At 37.1% G+C, this 24,001-nt stretch overlaps 1 protein-coding gene across 1 annotated transcript in view; it reads left to right on the forward strand.

Annotated features, from left to right (window-relative positions):
- The first annotated feature begins 428 nt into the window (after nt 1-428).
- LOC150094899 (uncharacterized) overlaps nt 429-24,001 on the forward strand; it is a 269,654-nt gene continuing 246,081 nt past the window's right edge. Inside the window, exons 1-2 of the mRNA XM_090411271.1 lie at nt 429-696; nt 20,991-21,072. Of these exons, the coding sequence (XP_090267397.1) occupies nt 21,004-21,072 (69 nt within the window). The 5' untranslated portion in view covers nt 429-696; nt 20,991-21,003. The remainder of the gene's footprint in view (nt 697-20,990; nt 21,073-24,001) is intronic.

Consider the following 24,001-nt stretch of genomic DNA (forward strand, 5'->3'; position numbering starts at 1 on the left):
GGTCGTAATTCAAATAGACCATGTTCAAACATGCCCAAAGCTAAAATATGGATCCACATTTGATAGAAAATTCCCTGAAAGTGTACCTCTGAGGATCACTGTTCATACCTAGGTTAGTTCATATTATTAATTATGTTATTAAAAATTATTCTGCAGCATTATGGACCAAATGCTTTTTTAATATACAGTATATATTTAATTGTATCCGTCAACGTGAAGCTTTCGATTTGTTTAATATTTTTCTTTAACTAGTAAACCGTCGTGAGACGTTTAACTCTAATAATAAAACGAATATAGCGAAATAGGAAAAAAAAAAAGTACGGATAAGGGGAAAATTTGTGTTCAGAATGGGGAACTTCCTGCTGAAGAGTTGTTTTCACTGTATACAGTAATCTGTGTAGTGGCATATTTTTATGGTTGGTGGCTGTTCAAAATTTTATTCATTCATAATCACCGCTAAAACAAATTATCTGTTGTGTATTTCACCAAGAAATTCTTAATTTTTTCTCTTTCATCAAATGAATACGACGATGTAATAAGTACGCTTTGAAATGCCAAATTATCAAAATATATAAAAAACACGTCACTAATATTTAATTTAACATTTTTGACTGAAAACGATAAGCTCCTCCTTTACAAAGTTGACTATGTGTAATTAGAACCTCGACATCTATGTGTTATAGCTAATAATAGCATGTAAGTATAGATATATGGAAACGTTTTTTTTTTTTTTTTGTTATGTTTTAACAAGGTGACAGATTTTATAATTTGAGATCGTGTTATTCAAGTAAGTAACATTACTTTTGTACGGTATCTGTAAATAATAATAAAAATAAAGAAAGAAAATAAATTAAAAAAAAAAAAGATGCCATGCAGTGATGACAGGGACGAGACAGTTCATCTCCTCTCAAAAAATTTGATCATAACACTAATATGGATTTTCAGTTAAATACCAAAACCGATAAACCTATGTATATTGTTTTTGAAACATTACATATATTAAGATTTTGTAATAATTTAATGAAAAGTTACCAAATTCTTGACATGTATACTCAGGGAGTGTTTAGGATATTTATGATAGTATTACATTAAAAAGTTACATCATTACTAACTGACTATCTAATGATTTTTCTCCAAATTAATCTGTTATCTATCAAGACACCAATATTATCAGATCTTATATTTCTTTCTTCTAAGTCACTAATTATGGATCTACATACTTTTTACTGCATCCTCTGGGCCTTTTTCTGCCATCCTGGCAATGAACACTTGTTTTAATGCTAGCACTGGTTAGAATCCAGGGATACTTTTTTCTTCTTAATACCTCAATTTTTAATATAATTCTGTCATTAATGGCATTTATTTAATATCTATTTTTTTCCCCCCAGAACTTTCATATCTGTGGTTTCCAATTAAGGATTTTATTTCTAACCTGACTCTCAGATTCATAAGGTAAAATTGGTTTGAATGCCTTCTTAGACAGCAAGTTTAGCGTTTTGACTAATTTCTAATTGCATCAGTAGTTTAGTGGTAGAAATAATAAAATAAGAAATGTTAAAAGATATAATAGTATTCTTCAGTCACTTTCCTTACAGCTTGGGAGGTAGCAAAACATGTAAATTCCAGTTAAGAAGGGGTATGTGGAACTACGAAGCAGGTAATTTATAATACCCTTACGAGGCAGCATGGAAACATACTATGGCATAAAGCTCTATAAAGGAAGGATGTTCGTGATGCATGGGGGATAGTCAAGGGGTATCTAGAGGAAGCAATATCACACTGTATACCCAAAGTGAGGAGAGTAAATTGGGTAGGAGTTACATACGGATGAGCAGTATCATTAAGCATGAGCTGCAAACAAAGAAAATGTTGTGGAGAGTATATAAGGTGAAAGGTGACCAGCTAACTCATGAACAGTACCAGGATCAGACAAGAAAGGTGATCACCGTGGTAACGAAGGCAAAATCAGATTATGAAAAGAAATTAGCCAAATAGGTGAAAGGAAATCCCAAAGAATTTTTTCGTTATGTGGCAAGTAGGAGGAAGAATAACTATGGAAGGATAAGTTTAATGAGTGCAGATAGTAGAGAGATAATAGAGGCAGATGAAATTTTTGAGCTACTAACTAATCTAGTTTTAAGAGAACCATAGATGTTGAAGAATTGGTGGTACTAAGTATATTACAGAATCCGAATGCAAATACAGCTGTGGGATTGGGTAAGATATGGGTTTGTGTTTTACGAGAATGTGAAGGGGTTCCCCTACATATTCTGGCGATGTCTTTGACTAGGCTGTTTAAGTCTCCATTCTGGCAAAGTCCCAAGAGAATGGAAGGAGGGCAAAATAATTCTGTTGCATAAAGGAGGATCTAAGTCTATGGTAGCAAATTATAGACCAATTAGTATCTCAGGAGTGGTGGTAAAATTACTGGAAAAGTTGGTCAAAGAGAGAATTTGAGAATGGGTGAATAAGAATATGATACTCAATGAAGGGTAGCATGGTTTTGTGAAGGGTCAGTCATTATTATTATTATTATTACATCACACCTCCAGGGAGGGCATCTACTCTACAACTCCTCGTCTCCCTACTCCACCAACCTTCATCATCTAATACCACCGCATACCACCACTAGTACTTTCACAGACAATCACAAACATCCATGCCCATGGCAGGATTCGAACCCACAGCCTTTTGGCTGGAGAGTGTATATGCTAACCACTTGGCTGAGTGGTTTTAGTTATGTACTGACTTTTTATAATAGAGTGACAACTGAGTTGGATAAAGAGAATGACTATACGATGATTTTGCTGCATTTTCAAAAGGCATTTGACAGGATACCGCACGGAAGTCTGTTATACAAACTGCAACAAATGGGGATGGATAGGAAACTGGTGATATGGATAAATGGGCTGCTGATAGACAGATACTAAAAAGTCATATATGGTGGAGCAGAATCCAGCAAAAATGACTAGTGGTGTACTGCAGGGATCTGTGCTTGGACCACTGCTGTTTATTTTGTACATAAATGATATAGGAACTAATATGAAGGGATAAATTTAGTTATTTGCTGATGATGCATAGTTGGCTAAGGTAATAGTTAATAAAAGTGATGTAGAGAGCTTGCATGATGATTTAAATACACGTAACAGTATGGGCAAAACATAATGGATGTCAATTTAATGTGGAAAAGTGTCAAGTTATGCATTTTAGTATACAATGATTACAAACTGTGTATGACATTGAGGGAACTATACTCCAGGAAATTGATGAAGCCAGGGATTTGGGAATAGTAGTAATAAATAGAGAGCTGACGTTTAGATGGCATATTGCTAAAGTAGCCAGTGTAGCTCACAGGATTACTTGTTTATTGAAGCACAAGAGAGATAAGGAAGTTATTATTCCTCTGTATAAAACCTTGATATGATCACATCTGGATTACTGTGCTCAGGTCTGGTCACCTGAATGATGAGTGGTCTGCGGAATGCTCCCTATGAGAGGATAGATTGAGAATTTGTTGATTGCAAAAGGTGGTTGATAGATGAAAAAGGGGAGATATGATAGAAACATTTAAGTTACTCAAAGACTTTTGTAGGATTGATGCAGGGGAAATGTTTCAGCACTTGGCTAGAGGGGGCAGAACAAGAAGTCATTCCTGGAAGTTGGGGGTAAGGGTGTAAGTGTGGTTAACAAGGGTGTGAGAACTAGATTTTTCATTTGGAGTGGTGAATGAATTGAATGGGTTGCCTGAGTCAGTTGTGAGTGCTTTTGTCTGTTAATGGTTTCAAGGAGAGGTTGATAGTTTGGCTTTCCCACGATCAGTCTTAGGACTCCATGGAGATGCCTATGCAATAATTATAATAATAATCTTAATGGAACATAATATTTTCCAATCACTTTTCGAAAATGAAAGCATATATCCAATTGCATAATCATATATTTCCTCACATATATGACTGCATGGAGGTCCTGAATAGTAATAATACTTGACAACAAATTATGAATAGTTCATGGTTCCAAATAAAAAAAAATATGATCAACTATGGTTACTTTTTTTATCAATATAAATTCAAGTTATTCTTGAGACATGATATAAAATTCCAGTGTAAGCATTTGCAGTTACTAAAGAGAGTTATAGATATTCACTTTTGAATACCTTTAAGTTTTCCGTATTAATGAACTTAACAAAAATGCTTAATCAATTTATAGGACTGTAGTACTAGAAAATTAAGAAAGGAAAAGAAAAGTTTTGCAACAGATATAGAGGGACACTGTTTTGAAGAATTACAATTGAAGGAATAAAGCAAAATGAAATAAATAAAAATAAAATGATGAAAAAAAATAAGATTGGAGTTAAACTGTGATTGAGGCTTGCTATTGTACATGCTTCAATAGATTTAAAAACAATCAGGAAATTACTGATTCTGATTATCTGTAGACAATACATGCAGCAGATACTGAACACGTTGGAAAAAAAGTCACAGGACTCCTTCATTGCAGGAGACCACTGTACATATACTCAATATTATTCTGTGTCTACACAGTGCCAGTTATCAGTCTAATTACTCTCATCAATAAATGTCAACATTAACTTTCAGCAGATACATCTACTTCTGGATGGCAAACAGCAATTCAAATGTGCAAAACTTGTTTTGCATTAGCACTAGTTTCTTTAGCTAGAGTAAATTTTTCCTTTACTGTTAAACTTCCTATATATACACTCTTCCGTTGACAAGAAATACAGTAGTATCAAAAAATAAATAAATGTCACAAAGAAGCACAATCTTCCTTCCTTTTAAGCTAATGAAGCTACTATTTTCAAGCATATTATTATTATTCAGGCCTCCAAGGTGTCAAAAGACTCATCGAGGGAGGTCCTTCCTAAGACATAAAGTTTGTCAAGACTCATCGAGGAGAGGTCCCTCCCTGAGAAACACAAAGTCTATCATACCACTCTTTAAACTCACTGACCGTTCTCGCTCCCACCACTCCATCAGGCAATGCATTCCATGGCTCAACCACCCTCCACACAAAGAAACCACTCCTTACCCTCTTGCTCACAGTTTCCTTTCGTAACTTCCAGGGATGGCCTCTTGTCATCACTCCTTCCCGCTGTTCAACCAAGCAAAAGAACTCCCCAGTGTCCACCCTGTAACCACCTCTCAACAGTTTAAAAGTCTCAATCATATCACCTCTCCTTCTATCCACCAAACTCTGCAGTCCACATTCTCTCAGCCGATCCTCATAACTATCCTTGTACAGTCCTGAAACCATCTTTGTCATCCGTCTTTGTATCCTTTCCACAGTTAATTTATCCCCTCCAAATCCTGGGGACCAAATCTGAGAACAATAGTCCAAGTGTGGTCTGATCAGAGACTTATACAACGGAATGATAACCCTCTTATCTCTGCAGGTCAGTGTCCTTCTCATAATAGCAGCAATCCTCTGTGTTACCTTCACCACCTTTGCAATATGTCCCCTAAACTTCAGGTTTCTATCAATCATCAACCCCAGATCTCTTGTCTCCCCTACTTCCTCCAGTATAACTCCTCCCATAGAGTATGCAGCATCCCATCGATGTTTCCCAAACCTCAAGACCTTACATTTTGCTGCATTAAACTGACACCCCCATTCATTTGCCCATCTATCTAGCTTATTTAAATCCTCTTGCAGGGCTACCACATCTGCACTATTACTAATAATCCTTCCCAGCTTCGCATCATCCGCAAACAACTGAATATCCCCCTGCAATCCACTGGCTATGTCATTGATATAAAGGTTAAACAATATAGGTCCTAGTACTGAGCCCTGTGGGACCCCACTTTTAACCCTCTGCCTCCTTGAAACTGCTCCACCATACACAACTCTCTGATACCTATCAGACAGCCAATCCTGAATCCAGTTGACCAATCTGACATCCAGACCCATGTGCTGCAACTTAAATATCAGCTTATCATGTGGCACCCTGTCAAACCATCATCATCTTATTCTTTTTTCTTCATCAACAGGTCTAACTCTGCCAACACTAGTTTCTTCTGATATGGTGTTTTAGCCAACTTTGCAACATACCCTATAAACTTCAACTCCCTGTTCACAGTCACTCCCAAATCCCTTGCTTCATCAATTTCCTGTAATTCAGTTTCATCACAATTACGATATTCAGCTTGTGATCTCTTCATTTCATTAATGTTTTACATATATTGTTTTTGTATGTTTACATCCTTACACTTTTGATATTATATTTATTAGTATTTTTGTTCCTGTTAATATAGCTCTATTTGACAGTTTCAACTTGAGATATGTTATTACCAGATAATGATTAGTATCTGCGGCAGCCTGTTGTTGGTCTATATCTTGTTTCTTTTCCTATTTTAGTATTAACATTGCTCATAAATAATTTATACAATGCCCAGATCAAAATCATATATATATGTATGTATGTATATATATATATATATATATATATTTTTTTTTTTTTTTTGAGTTTATAATGGCATTTGTGACATAGTGATGATTATTATTATTATTTATTATTATTATTATTATTATTACCACGGGCTACTCCAGGAGTCCTTAGACTCATCAAGGGAGGCCCTAAACATCATGTTCACACAGCTGTTCAACATTCTCACAGTATCTATCATACCTTGCCTTGAACTCGCTCACTGTCATAGCACCCACAACAGACTCTGGCAGCTTATTCCACTCATTTACCACTCTAAAAGTAAAGAACCCAGCTCTAACACCCCTGCTAACCACGCTCTTGCCCAGCTTCCATGGGTGTCCCCTAGTTCTCCCACCACCAGTCCTGATCTCAAAAATATCATCTGAATTAATCCTATAGAATCCTTTTAGCAATTTGAATGTCTCAATCATATCTCCCCTTTTCCACCTATCAACTAGTTTCTGCAACCCACAAATCTTCGACCTGTTCTCATATGGTTCATTCCATAGACCTGCTATCATCTTAGTCACTCGCCTCTGGATCCTCTCAACCTCCTCCCCATCAAGAAGGAACCGAGGTGACCAAATCTGGGCACAGTAGTCGAGATGAGGTCTTATCAGGGCTCGGTACAGAGGTACAATAACTTGTTTTTCTCTGCTCGTCAAGGTATTTTTCAACAACCAAGTGAGTTGATGAGCTGATTTAGCTACTTTCGCAATGTGCCCCCTAAACTTCATCTCCCTATCCACCAACACTCCCAAGTCCCTGGCCTCATCAATCTCTTGGAGTACAGTTCCACCAATGTGGTATACTGCTGCTAATCTTTTCACTTCAAAATGCATAACCTTACATTTTGTCACATTAAATTGACATCCATTCTCCTTAGTCCAGAACTCCAATCTATCTAAGTCATCTTGCAAGACTTTGACATCTTATACATTCACTATCACCCTACCCAACTTTGCATCATCAGCGAACAAATGAACTGTCCCACTTAGACCCTTCCCTATATCGTTAATGAACAGATTAAACAGCAGTGGTCCAAGAACAGAACCCTGTGGCACACCACTAGTCACAGGCCGTTTTTTGGACTCTACTCCTGAATAAACTACTCTTTGATATCTCTTTGATATCTCTCCATCAACCACCCAGGTATCCATCTCACCAACCCTATATCCATTCCCATATGTTGTAGTTTACGGATTAGAATTCCATGTGGTATCCTGTCAAACGCCTTTGCCAGGTCCAGCAGTATCACTGTAAAATCATTTCCCTTATCCAGTTCAGCCGTCACCTTGTTATAAAACTTGAACAAGTTACTGAGGCATGATCCACCCTTCACAAAGCCATGCTGTCCTCTGTACAGTATCTCATTTTCATCAATCCATTCCTGTATTTTTCCCTTGACTACTTTTTCCAAGACCTTGACAACGACTCCTGATATGCTGATCGGTCGGTAATTTGCAACCATAGTCTTGGATCCTCCTTTATGCAGTGAAACTATTTTCCCCTCTTTCCATGCCTTCGGGACTAAGTCAGACCTGAGACTCAGATTAAACAACATGGTCAAGGGCACTGATAATTCATTAGCCGCTTCATGCAAGACCCGTGCCAGTATACCATCCAATCCCACAGATGTATTCACATTAAGGTTCTGTAATAGACTATTCACCTCCACTTCATTCATCACAATTCCCATATAAACTAATGGTTCCTTCATTTTTTCAACGTCACCACCTGGATGATATACTTTTGCAAAGTGCGCGCTCAGTAACTCCACTATATCGACTGGTTCAGTGAACTCTTTACCATCGTCATTCCTTAAAATCATTTTGCCATGTACAGTTTTTTTCTTGCTTGCAGCATATTGAAAGAACTGTTTGGGATTCTCTTTTGCTTGCATAGCTAGTTTCCTTTCATAATCGGCTTTTGCTGTTTTTACCACAGTCGTTACCCTTCTGGCCTGTACTTTATACCTTTCGTGTGCCTGCAGGTCACCCCTTTCTTTAAATTCCCTCCATAGTTGTTTCTTTTTTTGCAGCTCAAGCTTAATGGTGTTATTCATCCATTTAACCCCTCCTTGTTTCACTATTCGGACCTAAGGTATACAATCAGCCATAACCTCCTGTAAATGCTCTTTGATCACTTCCCATGCTCTATCGACGTCCAGCCCTTGCAGTTGTACATGCCGTGGCACTGATCCAAGCAATCTCCTAAGCTTGTCATACTTGCCAGCACGGTAATTCCACATATACCCTGTCTTAATCACAAATTTCACACCTTTAGCCACCACCCAGGTCAAGACCTTATGATCACTCTCACCAATAGGTGGCAACATGGTCATATTCATTACAGTCAAATTCTCAGATACTATTACCAGGTCAAGCACTCTCACACCCCTAGTATTTTCAATTACATGCTGTTTCAGATAGTTATCCCTTAATAATTGAATAAAATCCATTTCCTTCCTCACATGTGTCCTCTCCCCCTTCCAATCAATGTTACCATAGTTGAAATCCCCCATAATAATTACCCTCCTTCCACTCATTTCATCAATTTGTTTATGCATACCATCTCCACCATCTATTCCATCACCTGGTCTATAGCAGCACCCAACTGTATATTTTATTCTGCCAGTATCAATCTCACACCAAATAGCCTCAAATGAGCTCCTTTCACTATCCTGCAATACTTCAATTCTCCTTGGCTGCAGTTCATCAGCTATCATCAATAACACCCCTCCCCCAATTTTATTCTCTCTGTCCCTCCTAAACATACTATAACCTACACATTCTATCCCACTAACTATATCATCTTCCTTCAGCCATGTTTCACTAATGCCAATAACCTGTGGCCAGGAAGAGCCAATCAAGGCCAAAAATTCTTCCTTCTTGTTCCTAATACTCCTGGCATTAGTATACATGAATTGCAGTGTTCCCTTTGTCCCACCCCTGTCTTGATGCGTTATTCTAAATATCCCATTCCCATTTTTTGTCCTTATTGCTGGCTCAGGTACATTATATACATTTTTACACTCAACTGTCTCACTGATGTCTGGATATCCACTTCCCCCCTCCTTGGTAGTTCTAGTTTCCCTGGTTCTGCACATCCATTTTCACTTCATTCAGCAACACTTTTTCCAGTCTCCGCACACCAAGTCCATTCAAATGCAGGCCATCCATCTTGTATAAGTCCTTTTGCCCATCAAACTCATTCCACACGTCCACAAATTCCACACCACACCGTCTGCATAACCTGCGCATAATATCATTTGCGATTATGGCCCTCCTTCTAAACTCCTCTCTGTCATACCGCGGTAACAGACTCACCATTCTTACTCTGTCACTCTTTTCTTTCGCTACCTTTAACAATACTTTCAAGTCCTCTCTCATAAAAAATTTATCACCTTTCAATTCATTCGTACCAGCCACAATTGTTATTTCTTTGACCCTCTGTTTTTGCACTCTAATGCTCTCACTTACATCCTTAAATTTCGCACCCGGTAAGTACAATTTAGAAAGAAATGGAGTGGTAAGAGATCTTGGGGTAATAGTGTGGACGTGTGGAATGAGTTTGATGGGCAAAAGGACTTATACAAGATGGATGGCCTGCATTTGAATGGACTTGGTGTGCGGAGACTGGAAAAAGTGTTGCTGAATGATAAAAATTTGAAGTTTAGTGGACATATTGCAAAAGTAGTGAAGGTTACCCAGAGGATTGCTCAATACCAAGAAAACTTTGACCATTATTAAAAACACATTTACAAGAATTAAAAATAATAATTTTATTATTGCAAATAATTACCATATCATATATACTTTATTCATGTATATCATATATCTACATAAATATTATATATGTAAATCATATCTATACATTATACCTATCATTTCTCTCTCTCCTTGACAGTCTTCTTCCTCGGCATTTATCCCACTTCCAGTGCAGGGAAGTGTTACACTTGATGCAACTTTTATTAGTACAACTCCCCCAACAGGCCTGTTGCTGAGCGTGCTGCTGGTGGTGGGAAGGGGAATGTATTTTTGACTGTAACAGCATGTGTTCACGGTGCCGGTTTGCCTGTTCTGAGGGACGAAAAACCTGAGTTTTCGGGAGGTGTGAACCCTCTACCTGTGTATGAGACTAGCTAATTTATCTTTAGTCAAAAGGTGAGTTAGATGGTCTCATATTGAGGTAGAGGTTTTTTTTTTTTTTTAATCTCTCCCTCTCTCTCTCTCTCCTTGACAGTGAATGTGTTTAATGGGTTGATTCACCAATGGGAGGCTTCATAATCTATTGGTGGATCTATACTAGAAGAAATGGAGTGGTAAGAGATCTTGGGGTAATAGTTGATAAAAATTTGAAGTTTAGTGGACATATTGCAAAAGTAGTGAAGGTTACCCAGAGGATTGCTCAATACCAAGAAAACTTTGACCAGTAGAGATAAAAGAGTGGTGATTTCATTGTATAATGCTCTGATCAGGCCACATCTGGATTATTATTGTGCTTAAATCTAGTTGCTGGAATTTGAAGAGGATAAATTAACCTTGGAGATGGTTCACAGGCAGGTAAAAGTGATATCAGGACCTTACAATGTTAGTTATGAGAACAGACTGAGGGCATGCAAATTATAGAGAGTTTGATGGATGGCTTGAGTCAAAGGGCTGATGTGATTGAGACATTTAAGTTGTTGAAAGGTATTAATAGCATTGACATTGGAGTGATTTTTTATACAGCAGAATGGGGAAAGGAGACAAGAGCAAGAAGCCATTTCTAGAAGTTTCTTAGGAGGTGGCGAGTAGGAGGGACAGAAGTTGATTTTTTTTGCATGGAGGGTGATTGAACCATGGAATTCATTGTCTGTTAGGATGGTGAATCTGCAGACCATGAACGGGTTTAAGGAATGGTATGATAAACTTCATGTTGTGTAAGATAGGCTTCCTGTGATGAGTCTTGTTTCAGAATAATAATAATGTATACTTTATTCTTGATAAATTTCATCTTAAGTGCATTTCATAAAACTCTTAAGCACTTGTTAGATTTGTTGTGTTTGTCCAATTATGTACAAGTTATTCCTTTCACTGGATGAATGTATTTCAATTTGATGTTTGGGATGATCCTCTGAAACATTTGTTCAGCTATCTCAATTTTTTTTTTCCTATCATATCATTTTGCAGAGGCAGTTGCCTTGAAATTATATATAGCACTCATTCTGCTAAATAGAATTCTTGTATTTAAATAACTAAATAGAATTTATTCTATTTAGTTATTTAAATATTAATCTAAAAAACTGAATTTAATTTATTTAATAGCAATTTAAAAAACCCATAAAAACTCAACAAAAACCTAACTAAAAAAAATCAACATCTTACATTAATTCTTACTCAAAAATAAATAAATAAATAAAATAAAATCATATCCACTTCACCAGCATTCATGGCCTAGACTGCAACATAAACAATGTGCACCACCTACAGTCATCTGAACCAGAATTACTATTCTTAACAGAATCCCAGCTGGCAACTTCAACCACTGGCCACCTCCACTGCCCAAACTACACATTACACAGTTAACTTTCTCACTGGTCATTCACCATGAGTTGTAAAACTCGATGTAGCTTAAAAATACCAAAACACTTTACATCGATTTTTACAGAAGTCAAGTCTCGTGAGAACTGTTACAAAAATAACCTTGTTTGTCTCTATGTATTTTATGTTAAATATTAATGTAAATAACTCTATGGGAATTGATTGTATTTACAGTTTTAACTAAAGTTTCTAAAATGTCAAAAACAAAGGCAGTGCTTTGCTATCGGAACTTTGTATAATGTATAATAGCTATGTATAAGAGCACAAGAAAGTTGTTTACGATGAAGTGTGTGAGAAAGTTGTTTGTAAGCTCGGTGCACGAATACCTTCAAAGCTAGTACCAAAGAGGCTCGCTAGTTTCAGAGAAGTTTCTGCTTCCCAACAAGACAAGGAAAAAAGAGTGTACAGAGGAGAAAAAAGAACGGGCCAATCTTAACAAAAGGATCAAGAAGAACTGCCGATTTCTTCAGGATTTACAACCCTTGGTGCAAGGTCCCGAGAAGGCGAAAATAAAAGAGGACTGAGCTGAACATCAGAGGCAGTTTCCAGCAGAGAAGCAGAGGGGCAGTTTCTGGCAGAGAACCAGAGGCATTCGAGAGGAGGTGAGGTCCAGTTGCTGACAGAGAGGAGGTGAGATCCAGCTGCCGAGAGAGAGAGAGAGCAGAGGCGAGGTCCAGTTACCAAAGCAAGAGAGGCGAAGCGCTGTTCCAGAAGTTTCTGCTTCCCAACAAGACAAGGAAAAAAGAGTGTACAGAGGAGAAAAAAGAACGGGCCAATCTTAACAAAAGGATCAAGAAGAACTGCCGATTTCTTCAGGATTTACAACCCTTGGTGCAAGGTCCCGAGAAGGCGAAAATAAAAGAGGACTGAGCTGAACATCAGAGGCAGTTTCCAGCAGAGAAGCAGAGGGGCAGTTTCTGGCAGAGAACCAGAGGCATTCGAGAGGAGGTGAGGTCCAGTTGCTGACAGAGAGGAGGTGAGATCCAGCTGCCGAGAGAGAGAGAGAGCAGAGGCGAGGTCCAGTTACCAAAGCAAGAGAGGCGAAGCGCTGTTACCGAGGAGAGCCAGAGGCAGTCGGCAGAGAACCTGAAGCATACTGACCCAGAGAAACAGACTTTACGGCAAACCCACGCCAGAGGAAAAAATTGGGAAGTCAACCGAAGCCAAAAGCTTCAGAACGGTCTTCAAGCCTGTATGCTGAAACTTCTTGCCTGAGCTTTTGAGTACCTGGAAAATTGCAGTCAAAGAACCACTAATACTCTGACGAAATGCCCCCTGAAGCAAGGCTTAAGATGAAAGAAGAACCATAGAGACCTTTGGAAGGTATCTTGACAAAGAGCCTCCGTAAATGTGTTCCAACCCTTTAATGTACATTCTTTTTGTAATCTAGGAGATATGTCATAGATGAACTGATAAGAAATAGTAATAAGAAATATCTATAAGAGAGTCCTCTGAATTGTTGTTAACAGGAATATTAATTGTAAGATAACTTGCCATAGCTAATTAATCTCTTTATGAGTAAATTAGTCTCGGCAATTTGATTTTCTTAAGCAGAGAAGTAACAGAGTAAATATATTATTTAGTCATTTAATATTGAAAAGAGAAAGTTTGTTTCTTTATACCAAAAGGATAAGTAGAGAGAGAGAGAGAGAAAATAACCTCCCTATCGCTTATTTAATGTACTTTATGTTTAATGTAAATAAATGTGTTTTAATTATATGTCAATAGAGTGCTGCCTGATTGTTTATTTTACAATGCACTGTTCCTAAAAAAAATTATCGGACTTGTGAGCAGGAAATGAATAGCATTACTTCAATGCTATTCCTTACCGATGGCCTACATACAAGATTTGTCATGTTCTGTGGCGGTGCCATACTGGGATTTCTCGGAGATCAGCTCTTAAAGATAAGAACTGAATCACGATGACCACTCGAAGCACACGGTGAGAATACAGGAACAAACAAACGGAGGGTTTCAATTTTGTGTTGCAGGTTTTATACGCTCCCCAAGAGCGCCACCTTTCCGAGTTCGATCTCTCCTTTCGGCCTTCCAATTCGTCCCCAACTGGGCGACTTCACCATTCTTCATATGGGGCTTTCCAATTCCAGGAATGCATGCGTCTTGATGTTTTCTTAGAGGTAGCACCCACGGACGCTTACGCTGCTATTGTAGTATTGGGAGACCTTTGCCCCTTCTTACCGAATTATTGGCATTTTTTCACGTGTAGAAATTCACTGATAATTACTCTCATGTGAGTCCTTTTTTCTGACTTACAGTTACATTAAAGTATAAACACACCAACTACAATACAAACAGTTCTTATTCTAATTTGCCAGTTATTTCTTTTAAGACATAGTTAAATTGTGCCAAATGATAAGTATGCTCATTTAATGGATATCTTCTGTTAGACTCTGGAAAGGTGACCTCATTTAGAGTGAGGTCGCCTGTTTCAGATCTAACAAAGGTCACTAGTGGTGTACCGCAGGGGTCAATTTCAGACCATTGTTGTCCACTTTGTATATTAATGATATTGGGATGGGTTTAACTAGTGATATGCAGTGTTTACAGATGATGTAAAATTGGGGAGCCAATGCAGAATCAAGCAGATGTTGTAGCCTTACAGGAAGACTTGAATAGATTGTATGAATGCACAGGTAAGTGGAACTATCTGTTGCAAAATGTAAGGTTTTAAAATTTGGTTAGCAATGATTGGATGCAAAGTATACACTTGGTGGGAAAACTTTAAAGGAGGTAGAGGAGATGAGAGATCTGGAAGTGGTGGTGGACAAGAACCTGAAATTCAGGAGCCACATTGCACAAGTTGTGAAGATGTCACATTTGATAATGACAATGATGTTGAGGGCTCTGACATGCAGAAATAAAGACGTCACGATGCCAGTGTATAAGGCCTTGTATAGATTATTGCTCATAGATTTGTCACTGTATTTTCATGGTGATGAGGATATGTTAGAAAGAATCCAGAGAAGATTCACAAAGGTGATCAATTATCTTTGGAATGTGGAGTATGAGGACAGATTTAGGGAATGTAAATTGCAAAGCCTGGTGAATAGGAGGAGGAGGGGAGATATGATTGCGATATATAAGTTAGGAGGGCTCAACCCATCCTAAAGGATGGGGGAAGATAGGGGGAAATCGCATACAAAATAAATAAGTCAGATTGACATGGAAGAGATTTTTCATAGAATGGGAGAGGGGAGAGTAGAACAAGAGGGTATCCCTGGAAACTGTATAAGGAGGGTGTGGGGAGAAGGATCTTTACATGGAGAGTGGTTGGTAAGTGGAATGCATTGCCTGAGTGTGTTTGAATGTAGACACATTGAATCAGTTTAAAGCATGGTTGGATGAACTTTGTGTGGGAGAGTGTATATACCTCTCATGATGAATCTCTGACTCCATGGTGGTCAGATGTTAATAATAATAATAATATTTGATCATATTTAGGTAGTGGGTGAATTTTATCACTTCATCTTGCTTATTAGCAGCTTGAAGTGAGTTGAAAAAGTTTTGTTTATAGCCACCTCTACAGCAGGATTTCCAATTATGTCCTTAGCCTATCCACAGCATTTATTTGCTGTAGGTTTACAGCCATTCATGGGATTCACATAAAAGAAAATGCATAAGCATTCGTTACAGTATTTTACTTAAAAACACATTCCCAGATTAGTAAAAAAAAAATTGTAAGTTTTAGGTTCAAGTATGATGAAAGTGTTTATAATTATAATTGGCAAAATTTGATAAAACAGTTTGGATTGATGGAAACACTGAATCTGATAGGAATCTAATCATCTGATCTAAACATTGAATTTGTTTATGCTTATTAGTTTTCAAAATACACCAAAAATGGATATGAGTTTTTTGAATCAGCATTCAGCATCTCCAGCAAGTAAAATATTGAAGACAATAAAACTATCATATGATTGTATGATTTTTCTTCTAAACAACCAATATAACAGTTCATATCCATTTTTAAAAATTCTTTTTTGATGGTGATTTTGCTTCTACAAAATCACTGCAAGAAAATGTTGGTTTTAACATTCACGTCCATGTTCAACTCATTGCCAGGGAGAATGCATGGTGTTGTCAGCCTTTTAAGAACAGATGAGTTAAAGGAAACCTTCCTGAAATGCTGTAAACATCTTTATAAGTGTAAACTTAGAGTTTTGAAAATTGATTGAATTTTGTCTTGAACTAAGATCATATTTTTCATTTTCTTTTAAACTTCTTTTACTACTCCAGTTTCTTTTAGACAGTGTGCTTGTTTTATTTGTGCATTATATTTCCTCAATATGATAAGATAATACAGCACTTTTTCAGTGAGTTTGAGCTTAAAAGCTGCCTGTTAAAGAGAATGAATGTCTAGTTTTTTTTTTTTTTTAGTAATATCATTATCATTCATTCTACTGTGCTAAGTTAAATGTTGGATTAGCACTTGTTTATTATTGTATTGTTTAATCATAATTTTGCTGTTTCTCATTTTGTAAACTTAGATTTTCTCATATCCTTTATACTTTCATATAGTCCTCTTTGGCTTGTCAAGATATCTCAGGACACCTGCTGAATAGCAATACTGTATCTGATTTCCAGTTGATACAGTTCTTGATAAATGATTCTTTGATCACTTAGTTGAATTGAAGTCAAACTAAAATTTAACATGAGCTATGGTGCAGATATGAAAGTGTATAATTTGCAAGAAGTTTAGAACTATTTTTATTGATTAAATTATTTATTCATTACTTACAAAATCTAGTGAAATTTTTGCTAATTTTTTCTGCATTTACAGCATTTTTTGCTTTAATTGCTACAATTATGTTTTGCTGAGTTGGCAGAAATGGCTTATTGTTCCTTTCCTTAGTGTTACACAGTGATCAGCATTCATTTTAGAAATTATGGACTTTACAACCGTGTTATAAATAACTCTTTTAATATCCCGATGTTTCGATCTTCATATTAAGATCATCATCTGGAGCACATACAAATATATAGATAGCCTGAATTATCACTTAGCCAATAGCGGCAACACTCAAGGAGTTGGTAGGTCATTTCCCCTCCTATATCAAAAACACACAACACTTCATAAAATCATCAAAGACATTATATTAGAAAAAGATGATTTATTAGTCAGTTTTGACATCTCTGCCCTCTTTACGAATCCCAATCAATGACACAATCCTTCTTTTACAGAACAAATTCCTTCCAGATATCACGGCACTCTTTGCACATGTATTGCATTCTGGTTATTTTGTACGGCAAAATGCGTTCTACCTACAAAAAGAAGGCACAGCCATGGGTTCACCATTATCCCCCCCCCCTTTTGCTAACTTTTATATGGAATATTTTGAGCAACATGCTCTAGATTCCTCTCCTTTAAAATCCAAAGTCTGGCTTAGATATGTTGACGATGTTTTCACGATCTGGTCTCATGGCCACTAGACACATTCCTTAGCCACCTAAACAAACAATACAAATCATATAGTTCACAACTGAGATTGAAAAACAGGACACACATCCATTTCTAGATACGCTTGTCACACGTCTTCCTTCTGGCCAACATTTACACATAAACTCCTACCACCACAACACAAAAACTAGGTGTCATTAATACTCTAAAAAACAGGGCTTTGACGATCTTCTCCAATGAACAAGTGCTGAAAGACAAATTTAAAGTTATCAGCAATACTTTTCTAAAAAATGGGAGCCAAAACACTATTAACAAAATTCTCTACAAGACCTCAATAAAAAAGACAAACCAGACTACAATAAAACTATAACCATTCCTTACATTAAAGGGACATCAGATAAAATAAACAGAATACTACAAAAATACAACCTCAAAGTCACCTTTAAACCTCCTGCAAAATTAAAAAGTTTACTCAACTCATCCAAAGACCCACTCCCTCCGCTGGCCTACCCTGGAGTATACCATATTTATTGCACCTGTAACATACCATATATATGAGAAATAGGACGCACAATTCCTATCAGACAAAAAGAACATAAACAACACATTAAATATAATAATTATGGTGAAGCTGATCTTTCTGATCATGCCCTGAACACCTTGCATAGAATTGACTGGAAAATCAATGGAACATCACACGAAAACATGGTATGAATGCAAATTTAAGGAAGCCTTTGAGATTATTACCAACCACCCCAATCAAAACAATAATGATGATCTAAAAATCCCAAACATATGGAAGGCATATATTTTACCCACGGAACCTTCCTCTCTAAGAGCAACTATAAACAAGACTGTAGAAAATCGAGGATTCTAAATCAAAAATAACAATTGTAATGCTAAAAATAGGACATCATTGTTACTGAAAGAAAACCATCTGTAAGAAAGAATGTTTATTCATGTTATCATAAATAGAATTTAGCTTGATGGAGTTTGTAAATAATTAATTTTTTTTTTTCACTAGCGGTGATGCCAGTAGAATAACTTGTTATCAATTCATTGTTTCTCTAGCTTACTGTATGTAGTGTAACTTAGCTTGTCCTGTATATTTGTATATGCTCCAGATGATGATCTTAATATGAAGATCGAAACGTCGGGATATTAAAAAAGTTATTTATAACAGGCTTCATTGTTCCTTTGTAGCAATGATATGACTGTGCACATACAACATTACAAATGTATGAATAATTTTTCTTTCTTTTTACTACATCCAGCTTTGTGCTCTGTGGTCTGCTGAGTATCTCAACAAAATTTTTATAATTTTTGAGATACTCAGCAGATAGATAATCTCCATGAATCATCTGGCCATTCATTTTAAGTATAAATTGCATGCCATACTTTTAAAGGAGCTGACAACATAGATGGAATCAAATTAGCATCACTAGGGAACAACTTGCAGATGGATTAGGGAACAAATCGCGCAGTCACTATATGGGTGAGGCTAAAGTAGAGATTAATGTTTTCCCAAGTTTAGGCAGTTTTATGCATCCATATTTGTTGGGGGTGGACAGTTTTAAAGCAGAGGCGAATTCCATTGATAGTCTCATATTTGTACTTGCTGTTGTGAAGTAAGTTGGCCTTTACCAGCATGTCTTATGGCAAGTATTCAAGGCATGATCTGCATGTTCTGAGCAACTCTGTTGATGGTACTAGCCTGTGCCCACAAAGACACCCAACATGAGAGATTCTGATGTTGGGTGTCCTGTATGTTTGATCATAATAGGGCTGATTACAGCTGTAGTACAGTAGGTAGACACCAAGTCAATCTAGAGATTGTGTATGGAGAGTGAATAAAGGATGACAATTTTTTGTGTTGTGTGAAAGTTGTCACCAGATTGCACTTTTTAATGATTTTTGTCAACTTTTCAGATATGCCTGAGATATGTTAGATAAGATAATATAAGATGAGTATAAAGTGGATGGCAAAAAAAAAATTCAAGAGAAGATTAATGCTAACATTGAAGGAAACAGCACCCTAGACCTAATATGGGAGAGGCATAAGAGAAAATAAAAAATAATTAACTTTGAAATATTTAAATAATGCATCTGTTACAGTTATAATTGTAGGAAGTTTTTCCACTTGGTTATACTATAAATTAAAGATACCAAGAAATTATATACTTGGTTTAATTCTTTATCCAAGTGTAAGCAAACAAGTTTGCACCTGAACTATTTTCAAGACCATGGCAACTCATGTATCGAGGACCGGAACTTGTACTAAGGCAAGTTATGTGAAGTTATAAGCTTCTATATATGAGTTGCCTCAGTCCTGAAATTAATTCAGGTGCAAACTTGTTTGCTTACACTTGGATAAAGGATTAAACCAAGTGTATAATTCTTGGTATCTTTAAGTTATAATTATAATTGAAATATCTTAATCATCTTATACTGTAATTGTTAACATTTTATTAACTGCAGTTAGATTTTTTTTTTTCTTAATAATTTTGTTGTAGCAAACTATCAGTTCAATCCATTATTTATTATAAACACAGCTACCACCACCATTCTGCTAGGCAGCTTTACATTTACTCTTTTGTTTATACTCATCATCATCATGTGTATCAAGAATTTAGGCCTAGCATGGCCTGTTCCGGCCTTAGAAGTCATCATTGAATTGTTTAAGAGGACGTCCTGGTTTTCTTTTCCCTAATGGCTTGTTTTGGTAATCTTTCCGATTTCATTCTTTGAACATGTTCCATCCATTTATGTTTATATTTTTTAATTTTTGCTATTACTGGTTCTTGGTTTAATTCTTTCATAATTTCTTTGTTTATTTTGTGATCAAATAGGGTATACTTTGCAGTTTTTCTCATAAACTTCATTTCTGCTGTTATTAATCTTTGTTTGTCTTTTTGTTTTATTGTCCAGATTTCGCTTCCATACATTAAGACTGGTAGGGTTAATGTATTGTATACTTTTAGTCTGGTTTGTTTTTGAACTAGGTTTGGTTTAAATATAGAGTTAATTACACATGTTATTTTTAAATATTTTACAATTTTTAGGTTTATATCTTTTTCATTTTCATATGTGATCATACATTCTAGGTAGTTAAATGAATTCACCTGTTCTAAGGTCTTGTTGAAAGTTTATTTTTCACTTGGTTAGACTATAATAAATTTAGTTTAATCCTTTATCCAAGTGTGAGCAAACAAAGTTTGCGCCTGAAAGTATCTTGCTAAAATCCTGAAATTGCTAATATCCTGAAAGTATCAATATACTAAAATGCCATTATGTTAAAAATAGTACAATATACATAATTATAATTATTATTGCTATACAAATTTGCCATAATGAAATCCAAATTTGTTAGCCTCTATAAAGGCTAATTTTTAAAAAAAAAATGTCTAATATATATATATAAGCCAACATTAAATTTTATAGCAAATGTTGTCCAATCTCTCAAAAACAAATATTATTTCTTTATTTCATATCTGTGCAAACTACTTGCTTATAATATTTTTAATTGAATTTAGTTTTATTTTAGACATTTTAGAAAAATGTCAGAAGCTGAAAAGCCAGTAGTCCAGAGTGCAGACAGCAATGTACAGAAGCAAGGAAAAATAACAGTATGAAATATAGCTATTTTCCATTATTTATAATGTATTTTTATTATGTATATATGAATCTTACGTTGCATTCAATAGTTTTTTTTTTTACAAACAAAATATTTCATATCTTAGAATTCACTCTTTAAGCTCTTATAGTTTTTTAATTTAAAAATATCTTTACTTCCCTCGAGATTTTTATACCTCAGGGATCTGAATTTAAACATGAAATGTTTGTATTACCACTGTAAATTTAAAAATTATATAGAAATAATCTTGAGAGTTGTGGAGATGTATTTTTATGCTTCAATTAAGGTCCTTTAAATGTAAAAATCTTGAGTGAAGTCACATATACTGATCTGAAAGTTTATACCTCAGTGGTTAAGTTCTCATTGGTTGTGATGCATATTTTGTGGTGGTATGCTGCAGTACAGTAACTTCATTGACAGTAAAATTTATTGATCTTATGGAGTAATACTTCCTGACTTGATGTACCATTCCTATTAGATGCATGATTAGTGTTATTATTTCTGATAATCTACCCTATAGATATAAAATGATAAGACTTTTTATGAGACTTTTTTGTGTCATGTTGTTTGTCAAGTTATTTGAAACGTTTTGAAACTTGGGCTACCCTGAGTGTCAAGTCTCCAAAATTTGAGTCATCAGATTTCAAGGAGAACCAGCCTACCAGTCCGGAACTCAGGCAGTTGGGCGCCAGGCGGATGACCCCCTATCGAGTCATCAGAATTCAAGGAGAACTGGCCTACCAGTCTGGAACTCAGGGGGTCGAGCCCCCCTTTCGAGTCTTAAAAATTCGAGTCATCAAAATTCAAAGGAGAACCGGCCTACCAGTCAGGAACTCAGGGGGGGTAGGCGACAGGGGAAAGAACCATCCTTTCGAGTCTTCAAAGTTCGAGTCATCAGAATTCAAGGAGAATCAGCCTACCAGTCCGGAACTCGCGGTTGGGTGCCAGGGGTGGACTCCCTTTTGAGTCATAAGAATTCAAAGGAGAACCGGCCTACCAGTACGGAACTCGGGGGGGGGGGGGAATCCCCTTTTCAAGTCTTCAAAGTTCGAGTCATCAGAATTCAAAGGAGAGCTGGCCTACCAGTCTGGAACTCATGGGGGGGAAGAACTCCCCTTTCGAGTCATCAGAATTCAAGGAGAACCAGCCTACCAGTCTGGAACTCAGGCAGTTGGGCGCCAGGGGTAGGACTCCTCCCTTTCAAGTCATCAGAATTCAAGGAGGACTGGCCTACCAGTCCGGAACTCGGGGATTCGGCAACAGGGGATCGAACCCCCTTTTGCATTTTAAAAATTTGAGTCATCAGAATTCAAAGGAGAACTGGCCTACCAGTCCGGAACTTGGGGGGGGGGAGTAGGCACCAGGGTAAGAATCCCCCTTTCAAGTCTTCAAAGTTTGAGTCATCAGAATTCAAAGGAGAACCAGCCTACCAGTCCAGAAATCGGGCAGTTGGGCGCCAGGGGGCGGACCCCCTTTCAAGTCATCAGAATTCAAGGAGAACTGGCCTCCCATTCCGGGACTCAGGGGGTGGGGGTTGGATCCCCTTTCTAGTCTTAAAAATTCGAGTCATCATCATCGGCCTACCATTCCAGAACTCGGGGTGGTTGGGTGCCAGAAGGTGGATCCCCCCCTTTCGAGTCATCAGAATTCAAGGAGAACTGGCCTACCAGTCTGGAACTCATGGGGGGGAGGAACTCCCCTTTCGAGTCATCAGAATTCAAGGAGAACCAGCCTCCCAGTCCGGAACTCGGGCAGTTGGGTGCCAGGAGGTGGACCCCCCCTTTCGAGTCTTCAAAATTCGAGTCATCAGAATTCAAGGAGAACTGGCCTACCAGTCTGGAACTTGGGCAGTGTAGGCATCAGGGAGAAGACCCCCCCCCTTCCGGGTCTTCAAAATTCGAGTCATCAGAATTCAAAGAGAACTGGCATACCAGTCCGGAACTCGGGGGGGGGGGCTCCTTTTGAAGACTCGACACGCGGAGTATCACCTGAATGTCGAGTCTTCAAAATTCGAGTCAGAAATCAAGGAGAACTGGCATACCAGTCTGGAACACGGGGGGTTGCCGCAGGTGCCAGGGGGGCATACCCCCCTAGTATTGTTATATTATTACCAGAATATTTTCTGGTAATAATACCTTTCGCTAAAAATGTTACACACCTTCCACAACCAGTGGAGCTCTTTACTCTGGACAAAAATATAACCAAGTAAAATTCGCTACTAATCTTTTGTTATTCATTGAAATGAAGAAACAGTTGGCTGTGATTCAGCCTGAAGAAGTATTATTATTGAGTCCAGAGACTCATTGAGACTTCTTATGCATGCCATAAGAAGAATCTGGATTTCACACGCTTCCTAACCACATCCCTAGTTAGCTTCCAGGAATGATCCCAAGTTTCACTTCCACAATCCATGAGCTGCAAAATCTTACTTATTGTAAGATCCCCTTATGAATTTGTATGTTTCTGTCATATCTTCTTTCTGCTGTCTTTTTCTTAAATTTTAAAGAGCACATTCTCTCAATTTGTCCTTAATATGCACAGTTCCATATGCCTGCAGTTATCATTTTATCTTGGGTACTCATCACTGGACCTTTTTGACTGTCTCACTGTTTTCTTGAAACTCAAATCCCACTATCTGCAAACAGTAGTGCAGATGTGATCGTAAGAAAGTCTTGTGAAGTGGAATAATAACTTCCTTATTCCTGTAAGTTAGTATTCTCTTTTACAACACAGTGTTGTTAAAGATGCTATTTGATGTGATGTGATGATTTAACCACTTTAGCTTTGTGGCCTATAAACTTTAACTCACTGTTTACAGTAACTCTCCAAGTTTCTAGCTTCATTGAACTACTTGCAACAAATTTCCATTAATATAATACTCTGCCTGCAATATCCTCTGTTCAAAATACATTAACTTTCCA

The sequence above is a fragment of the Typopeltis vanoorti genome, chromosome 21 (genome assembly GCF_054136105.1).
Source record: "Typopeltis vanoorti isolate ZY-2024b chromosome 21, IOZ_Tvanoo_1.0, whole genome shotgun sequence".
Classification (NCBI taxonomy): Eukaryota; Metazoa; Arthropoda; class Arachnida; order Uropygi; family Thelyphonidae; genus Typopeltis; species Typopeltis vanoorti.